This window comes from Neovison vison, chromosome 3, assembly GCF_020171115.1.
Source record: "Neovison vison isolate M4711 chromosome 3, ASM_NN_V1, whole genome shotgun sequence".
NCBI lineage: Eukaryota > Metazoa > Chordata > Mammalia > Carnivora > Mustelidae > Neogale > Neogale vison.
The window spans coordinates 3580503-3601251 of NC_058093.1; the positions used below are offsets into that span (position 1 = coordinate 3580503).

At 45.4% G+C, this 20749-nt stretch overlaps 1 protein-coding gene across 4 annotated transcripts in view; it reads left to right on the forward strand.

Moving 5' to 3' along the window:
- The first annotated feature begins 4249 nt into the window (after window positions 1-4249).
- NAB1 (NGFI-A binding protein 1) overlaps window positions 4250-20749 on the forward strand; it is a 44643-nt gene continuing 28143 nt past the window's right edge. The window contains exons 1-2 of one of the 4 annotated variants that reach the window (XM_044241178.1): window positions 4250-4459; window positions 14721-15558. In XM_044241178.1, coding sequence (XP_044097113.1) covers window positions 14740-15558 — 819 coding nt within the window. In that variant the 5' untranslated portion in view covers window positions 4250-4459; window positions 14721-14739. Of the gene's footprint in view, window positions 4460-5923; window positions 7498-14720; window positions 15559-20749 lie in introns of those variants that run through there. The other 3 variants (XM_044241177.1, XM_044241180.1, XM_044241179.1) reach the window with 3 other exon arrangements.

Sequence of the window (20749 nt, forward strand, 5' to 3'; positions counted from 1 at the left end):
AGGCGCCCCTTGAACTACTTTTAATATACACGAAAGGTTGAATTATGTGAACGTCACAAGCCTTTTACATCTTAAAATTCTACAGTATCTTAAAATGCAATGTATGAAGATATGCTTTTTTTTTTTTTTGAAGAGTAATTATTTTTAGGGTCATGACTCTTGAAATGATCAGTTATTAAATATATTCTTATTAGCTTACCTTTAAGAAATCTGTTATAATTTCAATATACTAAAATATTCAAATCTCCATACATTTAAACATGTACTTAATCTACAGCACACATCCAAAGCTTTAAATTTCATTTTACAAAATAAGGGTAATTTTAATGATATTTCTGGTAATATGAATATTACACATGACTCAGTTAATTGTAGGGCCACCACCACACAGAGTGGAAAATTCGTTAAGTACAGAATTGCTCTGAGGCAAAAACAGGAGAACTGAAAGATAGCATTATATTCTTGTAGGTCATAAGCCATAATGTTATTCTTTCTCTCCTCTAAGAATATTTTTAATCTATTATGAATTCTTTTGTTTGGAATCACTGAGGCATTTTAAAGTAAGAAATCTTTCTGAAAGTAATAAATTAATCCTCTTTCAGTGAAATTTCACTCAAATGTCAGAACCACCACCAAATTTGTACTTTTTTTTTACTTAAAATTTTTTGGTTTCTAAATGTGGAAAAGAACTTCTTATTCTTGTAAATATACCAATCACTTAAGTACTTTTTAAAAAGATGTTATTTATTTGAGATAGAGAATTAGTGAGAGAGAGAGCACCAGAGGAGGAGGGGGTGGGGAGGGGCGGAGAGAGAGGGAGAAGGAGGCTCCCCCACTAAGCAGGGAGCCCAACACAGGCCTCAGTCCTAGGACCCCGAGACCATGACTGGAACCGAAGAAGACGTTCAGCCAAGTGAGCCACCTCAGGCGCCGCTGAAGTGTGTGTGTGTGTGTCTGTGTGTATTTTCAGATTTTATATATTTATTTGACAGCGAGAGAGAAACAGTGAGAGCAGGAACAGGAATAGGAGAAGAGGGCATGGGAGAGGGAAAGCAGGCTTCCCAGAGCAGGGAGCCCAATGTGGGGCTCAATCCCAGGACCCTGGGATCATGATCTGGGCCAAAGGCAGACGCTTAACCCACTGAGCCACCCAGGCGCCCCGCTGAGGTACTTTCAATAATAGTATTTTTAAAATCCTGTTAAACACATACGTACTGAATTCAAAAGAAGTAGAAGACACACTTACGGGACAGAATGGGATATGGAACAATCGGAATCTCTAATTGTTACCTTATGGGATGGAGTGCCTTCCCTCAAAGCAGCAGGGCCTGGCGATGGGAGATAACTGTGTGTGTCCAGGGCATGGGCCTGGAATGGGAGGAGGTGTTGAGGGTGGCTGGGTGGCAAAAGCGGTGAGGAGGTCTGTAAGAATCCTGCTCCTTTACCTGAGTTGTCTCAGATACAGATGAACGCCTCAGTTCTGCTCGTGAGGAGCCATCCTGATTATACTGTTGTCATATAGACACTGTAGACAGAGAATTGGACGCCTAAAAGCTTAAAAATTTATCTTTTCTTCATTTTCCTTCCTCCCACCACTTCCCCCAGCACCAGAGAGTGTTTAAGGCAATGCAAAGTGGGCCAAAAATACCATTCTTAATGTGGGAAGGATATACTATCTAAACGTGCCCAGAAAACAAACAAGGAGGGATTTCAGTGTTTAACTGTAGAAATACAGTAGCCCCAGATTTCACTTTCCATGCTTTCAGGAACCCATGGTCTAGATGTAGATGACCCTCCTTCTGAGGTAACATCGGCAGGCCGATAATGAGCTGAAACCATGTCACAGGCCTAGTCATTCATCTCATCACTGCAAGAAGGGTTAGTATAGCGCAATGATATTTTGAGAGAGACATTTACCTAACTTTATTACAGTATGTTGTTATAATTGTTCTAGCTTATTATTATTTACTGTTGTTAATCTCTTCCTGTGCCTAATTTATAAATTTATCATAGATAGTTACAGGAAAAAACACAATATATATATAGGATTTGGTACTATTTGTGACTTCAGGCATTCACCAGGGGCCTTAAAATATACCCCCCCCCCCACGGATAAGGGGAAACTATTGTAACTAGTCACAAGGCAGAAGAAAAACATCTTCCCTAACATGTTTCCTTTTCAGCATCTTCTTCAATACTGGCCAAACATCCAGGTTCAGTAAGAGAACTTAATATGTTTCTGTCCACTCTGGAAACAATTCTACGAGGAGGCTCAATAATCCAGGTTAAGATTGCTCATTTCATGACTTGTGAATTACTAATTGTACAAATTTATGGAAGGAAGTTATTTTTTTTCTAGCCCTTTACAACCAACAATGTTTGCAAAACATCAAGATTCCAGAGAGAAACTAGAATTTTGCCGTTTTCATTGCTTGAAATTTTGTTAACCTGCATCTTTCCAAGAAATTGTCTTTATTTTGTAACAACCTGTTAACTGTCTCTGTAGCAGAACAAGGTCCACAGGAGCACAACCACGACAACTGGGTTAAGACAAACCTCCAGCAGATTTTCTCCAATTGGAGAACTTGAGGGAGCGAGCCTGCGTGTTCACTGGAAGCACCGCCACGACCAGTCCGCACAGCACCCCTCACTCACACGGGCCAGGGGTTAATTGTACACGTTATGGACATGTTACATCCCACCGCGGTGTTACCTTCTCTCAATAGGTTTGTGACAAAGAGGAACAAAGCGCGGAGCCTTTAAGAGGGTCTTTTCCTTTCCGCGTCCCGGCCCCGTCCGCGGCTGATGCGGGAGGAGCGCTCCTCGCTCTCCGAGCGCGCCTCGCACCCCTGCCGCCAAGTGCGCCCCGTCCCGGAGGTCAGCCAGGCTGCGGGCAAGGCTTCCAGAAACCGGATTTTCATGCTAAAACGCGACTCTACCTGTACTGGCAGCAGTTGTCGAATTACTAAGTACGTTCTGCCCTGCAAGAGCACATTGCTGCTAAAATTCGGGGAATTCTCCCATTTTCCCGTCTTTGCAAACAGAGGGTAGATTCTAAAACAAAATTCCCTTTTTTTTTTTTTTTTTTTGGCAATAGCTAAAGTACATTTATGGAGGTTTTCAATACTTTGGTTAGAAAAGTTTATGCAAACCGAACTGAGACTCTGCCCCGCGCCCGGGGACTCTGTTTCACGGCCCCGCGGGGCTGCGGCGCGGGCGGACCTCCTCGCCTGGAAGCGGCCGCGCTGACCCGCAAAGTAACAGGCCGGCTCTCGGGGGTGGCAGGGGCGGAATCCGGCGACCCGCAGGCGACCCGGTCGTCGAAGCCGCGCCCCGGGGACTGTCGGCTCCCGCTCTGCCCCTCCCCCACTCCCGCCGCCAGGGCCGGGGCGCAGGGGCGACAGGGGCGAGGCGGGGGCCCTGCGGGACGGCCACGGCCGGTCCCCGGCTGCGCACCTGCCGCCCCCGGGCCGGGCGGCCGCGCTGACCGCCCCGCCCCCCGCGGGACGCCCCAGCACCGCAGCCTGAGGGGCACCGGCGCGGCGGCCTCCGGCGGGGGCGAGCGGGCGCGCAGGGCCGCGGGCGCTCTCGGCTTCAGGGCGGCCTCGCGAGCAGCCGGTGCGGCGGGCCGCGCTCTTTGAAACGCTGCACCGGGAGCCTCCCGCGTTCGGACGGATTTTTTTCTCAAACCGCAGATCCTCGCGGCTCCGCGGGCGGCGAGCGCAGGCCCGAGGCGGCGTCCCCGCCCCCCGCTCCGCGCTCCCGCCTCCTCCCCCGCGGCCCTGCCTCCCGCCCCCGCCCCCGCCCCCGCCCGGAGCGGCCCTCCGGGCGCCGCCCCCTCGCGAGCGCCCACTCGGTTCCTCCCAGCTGCCGCGCGAACGGGCCGCCCCCCCGGGCTCCGCGGAGGAGGCGGCGGGAAGGGGCCGAGCCCGGGCCCCGGCGGCCGCCGCCCCCGCCCCCGGCCCGCGCCGGCCCACGCCGGCTTCTGCGTCACTCGGCCGCGCGTGGGCGGGAGCCGGAGCGGCGAATGTGGCAAGCGCGGAATCTCCCCATGTGACCGCGCGCGGGGGGCGGGGGCGGCGGAGGCGGGCGGGGGAGGGGGAGGGGAGGGCGCCGCGCGCCGGGAGGAGCAGGGAAGCGAGGAGGAGGGCGGGCGCGGCGGGGGAGGCGCCGCCGCCACCACCCGCGCGCCGCAGCCCGGAGGAGCCGCCGCCGCCGCCGCCGCGGCCGAGCCGAGCGCCGTCGGGGCTGGCGGGCGGGCGGGCGGGCGCGGCGCGTCCGAGCCGGGTGGGGAGCCGGAGCGCGCGCCCACCGCCTTCCCTTCCCCCCTCGATGGGCGCGGGGGCGTCCCGGCCGCCGCAGCCGCCTGAGGAGGGAGCGCTGGGGGCCGTGTCTCCGGAGTCGGGGCCGAGCCGTCCTCGCGGGAGAGCGCGCCGAGCCCGCCGCAGCCGCCGGCCGAGTACGTATCTGCCCCGGCCCGCCTCGGCCGGGACGCGCGGCGCTCGCGGGCGAACTTGGGCGGCGGAGGCGCGGGCGGCGCGGGCTCCGGGGCCGGCGTCCGGGGCAGCGGGCCCCGCGCGGCCGCCGGCGGAAGCGGAGGGCGGCCTCTGGTCGTGTGGGCGATCCCCGGAGAGAGTCGGGGGCCGCGGCGGCGGGAAGGGGGCGAGCGGGGCCGCGGGCCGGGGGCGCGCGCCGTTGCTCCCGAGCCGGCGGGTGCGAGCGCTCCCCGAGGGCGGCCGGGGTCGTCGCCGTGTGGGCCGTGCTGGGGGCGCGCGTCCCCGGGATTTGTGGCCCGGACGGCCCTGATCGCGGCCGCCGGTGCCCCCCGCTTCCGAGCGCGGTTTCTGTTTCCGCCGCGGAAGGAGTTTCTTGGAAGTGGCTGTGCCAGAAACTTGGCTCCGGGCGCGGAGCAGCGGAGACGCGTGCTCGCGGGGCCGAGCGTGGGGTTCCCGGCGCGGGGGGCGGCCGCCCGGGGCAGAGCGCTGCGACCTCACGCGTGCACAAGCATGGCAGTCGGGGTGCGGCTTCCAGCCTCCGGGTTCGGGCGACCGAGACGGGAGGCGACCCCGGCCCGTGAGCCCAAGTGTTCTCCGCTCTCGGGGAAGGGCCGTGGGGCTGGGGGGCGCGCGTGGGTTCCGCGCACCGGCCTCGCAGCAGGTGGTCGCGAGGACCGCCCCCCCCGCCCCGGTCCGCCTGCAGCTGCCCCCACAGTCCCCGAGGGCGGCGGGCTCAGAGACGGGGGCAGCTGTCAGGTGAAAGGGTCGACGTGGAGTGACCGCTCGCGGCCGGTCGGCCTGTCCCTGACTTGTCTGCAGACTGGAGGAGTGCAAAGATCGGAAGCGGAGACGGAAATGCTCGGATCTTGTTTAAAAATATTTTGGCAGTTTTAATAGGTAATATTAGATTGCATAGGAACAGAGGCACGGAATTTGAAATAGATTAGTCACGGAGGAAATGCCAGGCTGTTTTGTTAGAAAAGTGTGCACACAGTGAATTACCTTCTTAGATTTTCACTTTTTTGAAAGATTTCTTTTCTAAGACATATCAGATTATGACACGTCATAATTTGTATGTGGGTTTCAAGAATAAATATTGGAAAAGGGATGGTTAGCATTTACTTTATTTTGGGGTGGAGGCTGATATTTTCCTGAAGACTTAAAGGAGCTGCTTTCAATCTAAGTGCCAGTGAAAGTGGCTCTTAGATTCAAGGGTATCCCCTTTCCTCCATTTTTTAGTATTGAGACATTTTAATATTGTCTCATTAAATTTTCAAATTATGGTATCCTTACAGGTATTAATATGCATATAAAGGTTTTCTTAAGAACCTGTGGGTGCCTGGCAAGGTCAGCCTTCTTTATTCTTGTTTGGGTGTTGGATGCTGGACAATTAGGTCTTGAAAGAAAATAATTTCAAGGAACCATTGGGAAGTTTCTTGTTTTAATTTTATTAGTATCTTGTACGAAAATTAATATGCCATCCTGGTATTAGAAACACGTTATATTTCTTGGCTCTGGTGATTCCTAGTTATAGGTGAATGAATCAGTAATAATAATACAAACATGGAGGCATTGTAGATTTTTAATTTCATTTTGCTTGCTAATTGTGGATGTTATTAGAATGACAGAAATCCTTAGCAATACTATAGCTGATAAAAGGAAATTTAGTGAGTTCATATGTCTGGTAAACAAATTGATATACTTAATAATTTATGTCTTGTCCTTTTCCAGAATTATTAATACAATTTAACCTCAACTAAATTAATTAAACATTTTCCCTTTTTGTGACCAGTAAATAACACCCATCGTCTTATAGGGAAGTTAAATTATTTTCATCCTCCCTGATTGTTAGACAATCAGTTAAAGCATTTAATATTTTAATTACAGTTTAAGGACATAATGGTTTATTATTCAAGATTTGGGGGGTTTGCACTGTGGTTGCTTTGAAAGAAGAAATTAAGTGTATTACAAAGTGGGAGAGATCTTTGAAGAAGATATGGGTTGAACTTCTAAGTATTTAAAGTAAAAGGTGGTTGGATGGAAACAGAAATATGTCAGGTTTTTGTGTCTCTTGACCTAAACTCTAAGACTTGGGCCTCATTCCATTAGAGGTCTGTTTGCTTTGTTGGTGCTGTTCGTGTGCATTATGAATATGATGTTTTATGTTATGTTCATGGAAATGAGCATTTTATAATATGTTTTGATCAGTATTGAGAGTCTGCTAACGTATAATTATCTTGCATATGCATATTTTATCGTGGAGTTTATTAAGTATATTAAGGAATAAATAATACCCTTTCAGGCATGATATAAGATTCTCAGCCCCTTTGTTTTGGACTCAGTTTTATCTTATATGCTTCTTTCATTCTTTTCACTGGAATGAAGAATAGTAGTTATGATATTAAATGCAAATTTTCTTTTTGATCTGACATGTTCAAAAACTAGTACAATAGTAGAGTATACTCTTAAACTTAATAATGAAACAAGTGGGAATACTGAGAAGTTGTGCTGGAAAAAAATAGTAATCCTCATCTTGTCAGAATTTGCACAGCTAAAACCTGGCATTAAGCTTTCAAACACTTTGTCATTTCTCAACACCTTGGATTTAGGGGGCTGCGCAGTTAATTTGCACAGTATGTTAATCTTAAGGAGAAATTTCTGGAAAAAGCATGCCTTCTACATGCTCAGAGGACATTCATGTTTGTTGAATGACTTGTCTGTTGGTTGGTTGAAGAATTTCCAGCCATATCTTATGAAGGGGTAAGACACTTTTTCCTCCAGTTTCATTCAGAATTCAGAAAAAAATCAATAGGAGGGAACATTTTATGTTTCCCAAATTACTGCTAATTCATTAGGAGCTGTGTGTTCAACTCATAGCTCTGACAGTATTAAGATCCTGAGTATTTTAAGATCACTGAATGCTGACTGATTTGCCGAGGTTAAATTATTTGATACTTGGAACACAGAAATACCAGCTCTGCAATCCGAAGTAACCCATGATGTAAGTAAACTTTATATGTAATTATTTCAGCTTGAGTTCTAGCACTAAGACAAAAGTTTAAAAGAATTCATTTCCCAGGCTTAATTCTTATCCTTGCCTAAGCCAACCTCTGACTTGTCCTAAACCTTTTCCGTTTCAACCTGCAGTATACCCACTGCACCTTTCTCACCAGGCCCCTATACATTCAGACTCCATTCTTCCAAACTCAGTGGTGCACTTCTGAGGCTTTAAATACAGTCTCTGCCCTTAGGTTTCCTCATTCTTTCCTTAACATTTCCAGTCCATCTTTTCATTTACTTTAGCATGCACTGGATTTCCATCTAGATGTTAAGAGGAAAACAATCTGGTGGAACTAATTCACCTTAATCTGTAAATGACTCATGAGCTAACTCTTCCCAAGGTTTTTCACATTTTTTATAAATCTGTAAGAAGCTGCTGTTAACTTAGACAGTTTTAAAGTAAAAATTTCAGGCTGTATTGGGAGGAAGGAATTTATAGTCCTTTGCATGAAAACTAAGTCAGATTTTACTGGGATTCTGCCCTTGTTATCTCCTCATTCCTGGAGGGTCTCTGTTCTTTCAAATGCCACAGACTTCATGGAAGTGTGTATATGCTGTGTGTGTGTGTGTATATTTCCTGCCTGATGAAGAGGAGGATTCAGGAGTAGTGATTATCAATCCATTTGATATTTGTGGATAACTTATATTGTATTTTAATTTATAGGAACAAAGAAGGAAAAGACCTAGAATCTTTTTTTTTTTTTAAAGATTTTATTTATTTATTTGACAGAGACAGATCACAAGTAGGCAGAGAGGCAGGCAGAGAGAGAGAGAGAGAGGAGGAAGCAGGCTCCCTGCCGAGCAGAGAGCCTGATGCGGGACTCAATCCCAGGACCCTGAGATCATGACCTGAGCCGAAGGCAGCGGCTTAACCCACTGAGCCACCCAGGCGCCCAGAGACCTAGAATCTTTGATGACCTTTTAAAATGCTGGTGTTGGGACTGGACTAACCCATGAAGTATATTACAGTCCTAACCACATGTAGTTCCTGTATCTGGAAATAATCCTTAGATCTCTAGGGAAAGTAGCCATGTTACAGAAATCCAAATAGCCTTGTAAGAAGGAAGTATTGAGGAAGAGAGAATGTAAAAGCTTTTAGGGAAAGTAGTAGCTAAAGTGATAGATTGCTCATGGGATACCAGCTCACAAAGACAGCATCCCTTTGGGAGGCTGCTCGTCATAATCTGTCTCAGATGTCAGATTTCATTCAGGAGCAGCCTTTATAGAATTGTTATTCTGCATTGAACACTTGGCTAGAAGTGGGGGATAGAAGATGAATGAGATTGAGTTTCTGCCTTCAGGCAGCTTAAAACCTCTGTTCTGCAGAGCCTGGCAATGTTTCTTCTTCATCCCATAGCTCCTTCTGTATAACACTTAGCACTTATCACCGTGTTTAAGATTTTTTTTTTTTATTTAGTTGAGAGAGACAGTGAGAGAGAGCACGAGCGAGGAGAAGGTCAGAGAGCGAAGCAGACTCCCCGTGGAGCTGGGAGCCTGATGTGGGACTCGATCCCGGGACTCCAGGATCACGCCCTGAGCCGAAGGCAGTCGTCCAACCAACTGTCTTCTTCACCCTCGTAACTCGTTCTCTACCAAGGGTCGTTTGAAGAAGTGGGGAAAAAAATGAGAAAGTAGTGTAGGGTTCAGAGAAGGGACAGGACACCAGGGGGGTGTGGAAAAGGCCAGTGGAGGTGGGCAGGAGAGAGTATGCCGGGCACAGGGGCAGGGAAGTGGGAGGCACATTCAAGGAGTGCCCGGTGTATCTCTTTGGCGTAAGCACAGGGCTGTGTTTGGGACCAGAGAGAAGGCTGGAAAGGTACAGGTTTGGGTCTGGGATGCCTCTCTGAGAAGTCTGGACTTCTTTCTCGTTGCAGTGGGGAAATTTGCACAGGTGGGTACAGGGTCACACCTGTACTGTAGGAAGATAAAGGTGGTATTGCAGGGTGGGATGTCTTGAAGGTAAGGAAGCTGTTTTCAGAGTGGAAGCAAGAAGCGGTGAAACTAGAATTGGTGCTCTTGAGGCAGAGAAAGAAAAGGATGGATATGTGGCTTAAGGAGATGAAGACTTGAGGAAGGAAGAAGAAAGCACAAAGGTGAAAGCATAGTGATGCAACTGAAAAAGAAACGGGAAGGGTAGAGTTGGGATTCTGGAAAGAGAGAAACATGGACACTTGCTTTTGGACTTATAAAATTTGAGATTTTGACAGTTTCCAGGTAGTAGTTCAAATGCAGAATTATCACAAATGATTTGTGCTGATGTTCTCAAACTTGTCCATTATGAGGATCATTTTTGTAAATTAAAAACATTATAGATGTTCACTGATAATTTTACTTTCAGTATTTGTTGAGAATTCATACACTGTAAGAACGGCTGCCATGAATTTGGTTACGCACTTAAATGAGTTAAGAGGCAGGGAAGAGAGCATAATATGCCCCTAACCAAGTCAGGTAGCGAGCGTTTCAAGGAGCTGTGGTGGGGCTGCAGAAAGGTTCAAGGGACGGGCGGGTGATAACACGGTGGTTTCTCTGAGCTCCGACCGAGTCGGAGCCCAGGAAGGCGGACTGAAGCTCCTTGGAAGGGAGGGAGGCCGTGAAGACCCTCCGTCCCACACCACGCCCCCATGCCCCCATGCCCCCACGCCCCCACGTCCCCACATCCCCGCTCTGAGAATGTCGGAGATGTCTTGCTTCCCTCAGGCATGTCGAGTGCTTCCTTGTGGTTCAGTGACAACATAGGAGTTGACCAGTCGAGTTTTCTGGGCCAAACTCCCCCCTTTTTCTCCTTGAGCAGGTTTGAATCTGACAGATGACTGATCCTACCTGTAAGGAGGAGGCAGCGTTCTGTTTTGTTTTATTTTTAAGGTTCTGGAACAACTGTTACCATTTAAAATAGATTAATGAATAACATGACAACAAATGGCCTTAAACGAATCCATTGTTGTTTAATTCCTCTTCCTCTGGAATGGACCAGGCTGAACAGCGTTCAGGCTGGTGCCAGTGGCGCTCGCTGTGTGTAGGTAGCAGGCCTTTGGTGTGGATTTTGAATGCAGTAAAAATTAGTAACTGGTTTCTCTTCACTGTGGAATTCATGAAAAGGTCAGACTCAGCATGGTTGTTCCAGCATCCTGAAAAGACCAGGTAACGGTCTTCAGCTGAGTAAATTCACTGTGCTGTTAGCTACCTGTGTATAGTGTTGTTGGCAGGATCTTTTCCTGTTTGCTTCAGCTTCAAGAGCTGCAGTTAGAAGCTCGCTCCTGATTTATTTGACCTTCATGTTAAAGCATGAATAGATACAGCATTTGTAAAAACAGAAAATCTCATAAGAATTTTCTTTTAAATCAAATCAAGTTCATGTATGAGGTGGTGGGTGTTTGAATGATCATATCACAACAGGCATTTGTAGGGAACTGAAACATTCTCCCAAGGCAAAAGCTTAAGGAGGAAACTCCCCTCCCAGCAGTAGGTGTGGGCCTTCAGAAGCCTTCTGGGACCCTGAAGAGCTCACGGAGTTATCTTTCATCTGGTATCTTGACTTTGGGAATGCACACGTGGTGCTATCAGTCATTACGGAGATAGTGTAATAACTAGTACTTTCTTCTTGCTTCTGCTTTTTTATCCCCTTAGGAACTAGGGGTTTCTTTTCTTCCTCGGTAAAGATGAGAATGGATCAAGATTTGAAATTAATTTTTTCCAAAATTATAGACATTTTAGAAGAATAAAACTTAAGTTTGGGTCTTTAGTTTTCCTTAAGTTTCTCCTTAAGTTTGACATATCTTTTGTCTTGTTGCTAATAAAAAGATTCAAAAACTATTCTTAACTGATTTTCTCACATACTCTTTAGACGAAAGAGATGTGAGAAAATCTAAAAATAGTTCCATAATTTTGGGGAGCACATATGATGAGATAATTGATGACACCATAAACCTTGCAGTTGCATAGCTCTCTTCAGAAGTGAAGATTGTGTGGGCACATGGTATATATGAGATGGATGACTTCTGCCTCTGAAACCAGTAATACATTATATGTTAATTAATTGAATTTAAATGAAAAAAGATTGCTTGTGTGTGTGCGCATGCGCATATGTGTGGTTATACCTGTATATGTATTTTTTTGTGTACTGGAGGTGAAAGTCTTTGAAGCTCTTGCATTCGGTGTATGATGGGAAAGGAAGTTTCTTTTCTCCCTTAGACGCTTTCTACGAGTCCTTCTGTTTGGTGTAATGCAGTCCAATACAGATTTAAACTTGTGTCCATAGTTCCCAAGAGTTGTGTTTCTGTGGGTTAGTGTCCAGCTGGATGATATACTCTCTCCCTGGAGAGTCTCCCTGGAGTGGGAGGACAAGTAGATACTCCTCTGTGCGATGTAGAAGATGCAAGAATGTTTTTATCCAGAGGGGTCAAGTGGCCTGAACCTGAAGGTAGATTTAAAGAATCTGGATGATCACAGAACAAGTAGGAGTTCCTGGTGCCTAGAAGCTACACTAAATAGGGAACTTCCCTATTGTGGTTCGCCAAGTTTGCCAAACCATGGGAGTCTCACAACACAATGACCTGGGAAATTGTATTTTTTTTTTAAGATTTTTTTTTAAATTTATTTGTTTGCGCATGAGCACAAGCAAGGGAGCCACAGTCAGAGAGAGAAGGAGACTCCCTTTTGAGCAAGGAGCGTGATAAGGGACTTTCCCAGGACCCTGGGATCATGTCTGAGTGGAAGGCAGATTCTTAACCCACTGAGCCACCCAGGCATCCGGGAAAGTATCAGCGCTCCAAGTGACAGTCCTGGGTGCTATTAGAAAGCTGCTGCTCCCCAATTGAATCTTTTTTTTTTTGTATGCCTTGGGAAGTTATCAAGTCACCTGGAAATACCCTTATAAAATAAAGAACCATAAAATTTGAGGCGGTCACTGGCTGATCAAAGCAGATTGTGGGTGACACAGACATTCCTGAAGATGGGGCTTCCCAGAAGTCAGTCCTTAGGGTGTCAGGGAGATATAGTATCCCTGAGTGGGATGACTGAGTCTAGAATTTTGATAGTATTCTGATCATGTTATAAAGAACAAGTCCCAGATGTGGTGGCCTCCTGGCCTTCAGAGATGTCCTAATACTCTTCTGCTTGCCTTATCTCCTAGTTCACTGTTGCTCTGTACTATTTTGAATTGAGGCTGGACCTTCCATTTCCCTCTGATGCACATACATATTCTTACATATTCTTATGCTCTTCTGTAATGTTCTTTGTAGAGGGCCACAAGGTCCTTTATAATGCTAAAGGTGCAAGTTGATTATAACATGCTTATTTGTTTCTCTTAAATGGAAGTACTTGGCCAACTCCTCTTTGTATGTGGTAGGTCTCCAGGCAACTGTGAATAACTTTTAAAGGCTGCTAAGAGGTCAAGAAGTGCTTTGCTGGGTCTTGTTCTGTCTCTTTAAAAGCAGGCTTCTTGGTCTTGATTGGGCCCCCAAATTCTGTTTCTTCCTGGACTGTCTTGGGCTGTCTGCAGCTGCATTAGAGGCTGTTCCAGCCTTTTCCAGCCTGTGTGTCTGAACCTTACACACACCGAGATCCAGGCTGCTACTTTGCACGCAGGGCAGAGTTTTGAAACATCCTACCTTACGCCATCTTCAAGTGCTAGATGTTTACAAGAGAATCCCATCATCCTGATTTTTCTGTACCCCAGTGCCTTCGCAGTTCTTAGACTCTCACAGATGTAATCCCGCGGTCAATCTGTTACTCTTTTCTTCATGGACTCAGCAAAAAAGTGTCAAAGAATGGTAGCCATTTCCTCTACTTTATCACTAGTACCTAAGTGCTCACCAAATCTTGTCATTTATTTTGAAATTTTCCTGCTTTTTCCTGGGTTCTTAAATACACCACCTATCTTCTGATCTCCAGTTCATACTGAAATCCAATCCATTGTGCTCAGCCTACCAGGCCAATCTTACTCATTTTCCTTTATAAAGTGGGAATTACTGTACCAGTCTGGCAGGGCTGCTACAAGGATTACAGATCTTCCTTGACTTACCATTGGGGTTACATGCCAGTAAACCTGTCGAAAGTTGAAAATTGCCATGAGTTGCATTTAATGCAGCTAACTTACTGAATATCAGAGCTTAGCTTAGCCACCTTCATTGTGCTCAGAACACTCCAGCTTACAGTTGGGCAAAAATCACCTAACACAAGGCCCATTTTATAATAAAGTGTTGAATAGCCCATGTAATTTATTGAATACTGTTCTGAAAGTGGAAAAATAATGGTTGGTGTGGGTACAGAATAATTGTAAGCATATCAGCTGTTGACCTCATCTTTGTGTGGCTGACTGGGAGCTTTGGCTCGCTGTTGTTGACCAGCATCAGTAGTGTCACTAGCCCAGGAAAAGATCAGAACTTAAAGTGGCGTGGTTTCTACTCAGTGTATATGGCTTTCCCACCATCATAAAGCTGAAAAATCGTAAGTCGAACCTGTGAGTTGGGTACCGTTTGTAGATGTCATGTAAAGTGTTAATCATATTGTCTGACGCAAAGTCAGTATTCAGCAAATGGCAGCGTAACAGACTTCTCTCCTCCCTGAATCTGATTGTTCTTCACCTCACCTTTCACACCACGGAAGCAAGCAGCAAAACGCATTGACAGAAGTATGGGATATAGAGCCCCCGTGAGCCTTGATTTGTGTCCTTAACTTCTGCTTGACTGCCTGTAAGACTTTAGGCAAATTACTTATATTCTTTATTTTTTTAAATTTTATTTATTTGACAGAGAGAGTGGTCACAAGTAGGCAGAGGCAGTCAGAGAGAGAGTAAGGGAAGCCAGCTCCCTGCTGAGCAGAGAGCCCGATGTGGGACTCGATCCCAGGACCCTGAGATCATGACCTGAGCCGAAGGCAGAGGCTTAACCCACTGAGCCACCCAAGCGCCCCCGATTACTTATATTCTTTATATTTTTCACTTAAAAATGGAAACAGTTATACCGACCACTAGGATTGGTAGAAGAATAACATGAGGTGACTTTGGTCAAGGGGGAATGCTTCCTTAACTAAAGGCAGTTGCTGTGCAAATGCTCCTCGTCTTTGCCCTTCCCGAAGCGCTTCTGTCTGTTCCGCAGTGTCCGATGAGGACGTGTAGGAATTTTGGAGCCGGTGTCACGAGTGTGTTCTCTCTTCTTCTCCTTGCAGGTTGAGTCCATCCACAGTAATGGCCGCGGCCTTACCCAGGACGCTGGGGGAGTTGCAGCTGTACAGAATATTACAAAAAGCCAATCTGCTCTCTTATTTTGATGCCTTTATCCAACAAGGTGGTGACGATGTCCAGCAGCTCTGTGAAGCGGGGGAGGAGGAGTTCTTGGAAATCATGGCCCTCGTGGGCATGGCCAGCAAGCCCCTTCACGTCCGAAGGCTCCAGAAGGCGCTGAGAGACTGGGTGACGAACCCCGGCCTGTTCAACCAGCCGCTGACGTCGCTGCCCGTCAGCAGCATCCCCATCTACAAGCTGCCCGAGGGCTCGCCCGCCTGGCTGGGCGTGTCCTGCAGCAGCTACGACAGGGGCAGCAGCGCCCGCGAGCCGCACCTGAAGATCCCCAAGTGCGCCGCCGCCACCTGCGTGCAGAGCTTGGCGCAGGGCAAGGCCGACGCGGCGGGGAGCGTGGTGCTGCCGGGCCTCGGGGAGGCCAGACTCTGGCAGGGCCACCACGCCCCCGAGAGCGAGCACAGCCTCTCGCCCGCCGACCTGGGCTCGCCCGCGTCCCCCAGAGAGAGCAGCGAGGCGCTGGACGCGGCCGCCGCGCTCTCCGTGGCCGAGTGCGTGGAGCGGCTGGCGCCGTCGCTGCCCAGGAGCGACGCGGCCGACGTGCGGGAGCTGCTGAGGAGCAACAAGAAGCTGGCCAAGATGGTCGGCCACATCTTCGACATGAGCGACGACGACCCGCGCAAGGAGGAGGAGATCCGCAAGTACAGCGCCATCTACGGCCGCTTCGACTCCAAGAGGAAGGACGGGAAGCACCTCACGCTGCACGAGGTAAGACGCCGCGTGGGGCCCGTCGTGCCTCCCGCGTCTGTGCTCGTCCTTCCCCGCCGCCGTCGTTCCTCACCGGGGAGTGCGCTGGCGCTCGGCCGCGAGGGACGTCCGGCCCGGGGAGCGGCGCCCGAGACCGTCGGTGTTGGCCGGGCCCTCCGCAAGGAAGACGCGGCGTGTCTGGCGTGTCGGGCGCGTCTGTGTGGGGCTCGGGCGCGCGCGCGGCCGCCGTGACGGGCGACTTCCGGGAAAGCCCGGCCGAAGCCGGAGAGCTTGGAGCCAGCCGGTGCGCTTAAAGGCGGCCTGTTTTTTAATTAAGACAGAAAATAGGATTTTCAATACAGTGGTTCACGGAAAAGGCATGTGGGGTGCCTGGGGGGCTCAGTCAGGGAAGCGTCTGACTCTTGATTTCGGCTCAGGTCACCATCTCAGGGTCGTGAGATCGAGTCCCGTGGGGGGCTCTGCGCTGGGCCCGGAGCCTGCCTGAGGGTCTGTCTCTGCCCCGCTCTCCCTCTTAGACAGGTGGTAGCCAGGCGGCGCTTGCGTAGACTTTAGGAAAAAAAAGTTCTAAAAAAATAGACCAGAACTTAAAAGTAATTTTGAACCAGCATAGACAAGAACATTTTAGTAGATGAATGTTACAGGTATTATGATGGATTTGAAAATTGTTTCGGTTTGGCGTTCGGCATTAAAATTCTCATCTGTTTGTAGCGCTCTGTCCAGAAAACCCTTCTCGAGCAGAAGAACGCATCCCCCCTCTCCCGCGTGCATCGCCTTCCTCTTGTCCGTCCGGTCAGTGCGTCATTTCTAAGATGCAGCTCAGGGATAAGCATAAGTCTGTTCTGATAAGTTTTCCCACAAGTAGAATGACCTTCCCTTTCCTTTCCATTTTTATCCCTGCAGACACCACTGTCCCAGTAACTTAAGCACTTCACTGTACTTACTTGTATGCTGATCTGTCCCTCACAGTGTACTTTGGTTTTCTTCAGGGCAGAGATAATGTCTCGTTCATTTTTATATCCTCAGAGTCTAAAACACCCTATACATGTTTGGCAAATAAATGCATTTTCAGAGTTAAAAAGACATTTTATTGCTAAATTTTTATAGCATTTATCCGATAGAAGAAATAAATCCTGTAGAAGAAATAAAATGTTCATTTGAATGTAGTATTCCATGTAAGAAACATTAGGTTTTCCCCCTGATTTGTACTTTAGCAGAGCAAAGAATATTTACTGCAAATTTATATTTAAAAAATAATAAATAAATAAATAAATAAAAATGTTTACTGCAAAAATATTCAATTATTACAAAAGGATGTAAAGATGTCGAATCTGTAAACTTTCAGATAGTTTTCTTTACGTGTACAAATAAGGGATCATATTTGGTACACTATCCTCTAATTCCTTTTTTTAAAAAAAAACTTGTAACACTATACTCACAGAACGGTATATATATTAGGTATCTTTCCAAGTGAATACACCTAGAGTTACCTTTTTTATTTTGGGGTCATATTGTATTCCAGAATGTGAATGTGCCGTTATTTATTTATTTGAACCATTCATTTTGTCATTTAGGATGTTTCTATTTTTTTGATACTACATATGGTAGACATGAACATTATATACATACTCTTTTACAGACAGACTGGGTGTGTTTTCCTGTAGAATAGATTCCAACATGTAGTATAATGGAATCAAAGAATATATAGATTTAATATTTTAGTAGATGCTGCTGAATTGCATTATAAAACTGCAGCTTTATAATTTCATTATTACATGCAACTGTCCATTTCTCCACACTCTTGCTAATACTGCATTTATCATTCTTTTTAATCTTCGACAGTCGAACAAATGAAAAATTTTCATTGCTCAAGTTTACTTAGTGAGGATGACTATCTTTTCATATGTATAACAGACATAAAATTTTAGGTTTTATAATTTGTTTTGTTTTAATTGTTTAATGTTTTGTTTAACATTTAATTGTTCGATGTTTTAATTTATTTTTCTTACCCCTAAGAAATTTGATTGGTTAGAACTTTTTATATTTTAAGGATATTAACCTTTGGTCTTATGTTGTAAACATTTTCCCAGATTATCATTTGTCCTTTGACCTTTCAGACTCATTTGCCATGTGGAAGTTTAATTTTATATAGTAATATTTATTGATCTATCCTATATGATTTCATTAGTCTAGTTCTCTATTCCTTTACCAGTATAGAATTACTTTAATTACTGTAGCTAAATAATGTATTTTAATATCTGGACAGGCAAGTGTTCCTTCAGTAGTCTTGTCTTGTAGCTTCTATCTTTCTGGGTGGTCATGCATTTCTTCTTCCAAATGTAATTTTTATATTTATTTATTTATTAAAAGATTTTAATTATTAGAGAGAGTAAGAGTGTGCATAATGAGCAAGAAGAGGGGCAGAAAGAGAGGGACGAGGAGACTCTCCACCGAGTAGGGTGCCGATATGGGGCTTAATCACAGGACCCTAAGGTTATGACCTGAGCTGAAGTCAGGCACCCAACCTACTGAGCCACCCAGAGGCCTCCCAAATGAAATGTTTAATGCATTTATTAAATTGCCCCAAAATTTCTATGGTATTTTTATTAAATTCCTTAAAGGTATGGATTAATTTGGGAAAAACTGACATACTTAAAATAATGAAAACTCCATATAGTAATGTAGTGTGTATATTCACATATTTAGCTCTTTTATATTCCTTCGTAATTCTACAGGTTTTTATTCTTGTGTCACAAAGGTTTCGCATATTTCTTGTTAGGTCAAATACTGTGAAGTATATATATACATATTAAATGTCTTCTATATATTCAAGTTTTTATTTAATAGAGGATATGCAAATATATAAGATTTTAAAAGGATATAATTGTAAGTGAAATTTTTTCCCGCTTTTTAAAAAAGATTACTGTCACTGGCTGATTTTTGTATATTAATCTTGTTTTCAGCAATTTCACAGACATCTTTTTAAATAAACGCTTTTAGATGTGAATGCATACTAGAGCTTAAAATAAGGAAATTGGTTAGCAAAATGTTTTAAGTAACAGTGCATCTGATTTGATCTATTTTGGGCATATCCCTTTGTAATTGTATGTATAGTTGCCATACAGTAACTGACTCAGAAGAACTTAGGAATCCATCTAGAAAATACACTTAGCATTATAATTCAGACACACTTTGATGCTTTCATTACCCATGAATTAATGGAGGAATCTACCAAAAGGCTATTATGGTTGTCATTAATAGAAAACAAGGGGCAATACATGTTGATAATTTTAGTTTCATGCTTTAATCTAGTTCTAATGTAATTTTAAAATATAGCAGATGAAACCCAAAGTTGAGTCAGTATTTTTTCAAAGTGAAAGTATGTTAAGAGATGACTTTTTTTTTTATTTATTTTTTTTTTTTAAAGATTTTATTTATTTATTTGACAGAGAGAAATCACAAGTAGGCAGAGAGGCAGGCAGAGAGAGAGGGGGGAAGCAGGCTCCCTGCTGAGCAGAGAGCCCGATGCGGGACTCGATCCCAGGACTCTGAGATCATGACCTGAGCCGAAGGCAGCGGCTTAACCCACTGAGCCACCTAGGCGCCCAAGAGATGACTTTGATAAACCAAATCAACCTCACTTTTTTTCTTTTTAAAGTCCTAACCTACTTTTAAAAAATAGAAAAATTATTTCACACTTGGCTTTTGCTTAAGGTTTCTTTGCTTCTTTGGATAAATAGGTACAGATGGTATTTAGGTAATGAGATTATCATGAGTTTCCCAAAATAAGAGAACACTCAGAATGAGTGCTAGAAGGCTGAGATGTGGGGGCGGGGGCTTTAGAATATGTGGCTTGTATCTTTGAAACTTAGACCACTTGTTATTTGTAAACTCAATTATGTGAATCTGGTCCAAAAATACAGTTTAGGATAGATGTTTATGAATCAGGATGCTTCCTTCAAACCAGTAGCCATTCAGCACTTGGTGGATATTATGAAATCCTGAGAGAATTAAAAGAAAGGTACTACATTAAGTGTACTTCCTAGGTATGGTAATTTCACATTTTCTCCCGTAACTATTTAAAATGAGTGAAAGATACGAGAGTTTTTCTAAATTCCTAAGATTAAAGAACAGTACTGGTTTGTCCTCAATTTCCAAATAAGGAAATATATGACTCATTGTTAAGTCACTGTCAGTATTTGAGAGTTTTCTTCATGAATCCCATGTGGACACTGTTCTTTCAATCTTTCAAGACCTACAGCTGTAATATGTAGGTCACTAGTGAATGAAAACCAAAAAGTTATCTGCACCTGAAAACATTTTCTCAGCTGTAAACTACATAAAATTTTCTTTCTTAATGCATTTTTATACTTGTTTCCAAATGTACTATATATCAGGCAGAAAGAATTATGAAATTAATCATTGTTAGAATAAATACTTTTTTGTTTTCTTAAAGCTAAAAAATCAGCGATGGTCTTGGTACCCGGCTGGATATGGCCTGGTGTATAGGAGTCAGACCATGAAGATCGTGTGAATGGCTGGGCCTTGAACCGCACTTGTTGTTGGGGTGAGGCAGGTTCTAAGGGACAAACCCCAAAGTGTTAGAAGTCCAGGCAGACAGGATGTTTCGTCTTTCCCGAGGTGTGTTACATGGTAAGCAGACAAGCAGTGTATGTGTCAGATCTTAAGTCAGTGAATGGATGAGGAGAAAGAAACTGAAAGTTGAAAGCAGCAAGGCCAGTGGAGGAGGCAGGAGCTTGCGGTATCAGAAACGCGAGCAAGTAGTCAGCTTGGCATTCTAGAATATTTGTCAGATAGCATCTTCCATGGAGACTTCTGGCACTTAAAGATGGGAGGAAGTGGATGGGTAAGTGGGTAAGTTGTAGACCTACTGGAAATTCTATAGGAGCTGAAGTGTACGTGTTACTAAGATAAGGACTTGGGCCCATAGAATATGCCACATTTAGGTCAGTTTCCCTTGTAGTGCTGAGAAGTCAAGGCTGAAGCTTTCAGAGGAACCCAGCAGTCTTAGTTTTGAGAGGGGAGGACTTTTGAACCTGGGACCCCCATAGATAGACCTGAATACATTATTGGTAAGTTATGATGCTTTATTCTAAACTCTTAGAAAGCATTGATTTCAGCATCATATACTTGAAAAGAATTTTTTTTAATAATTTTAAAAAATGGGCTGTAG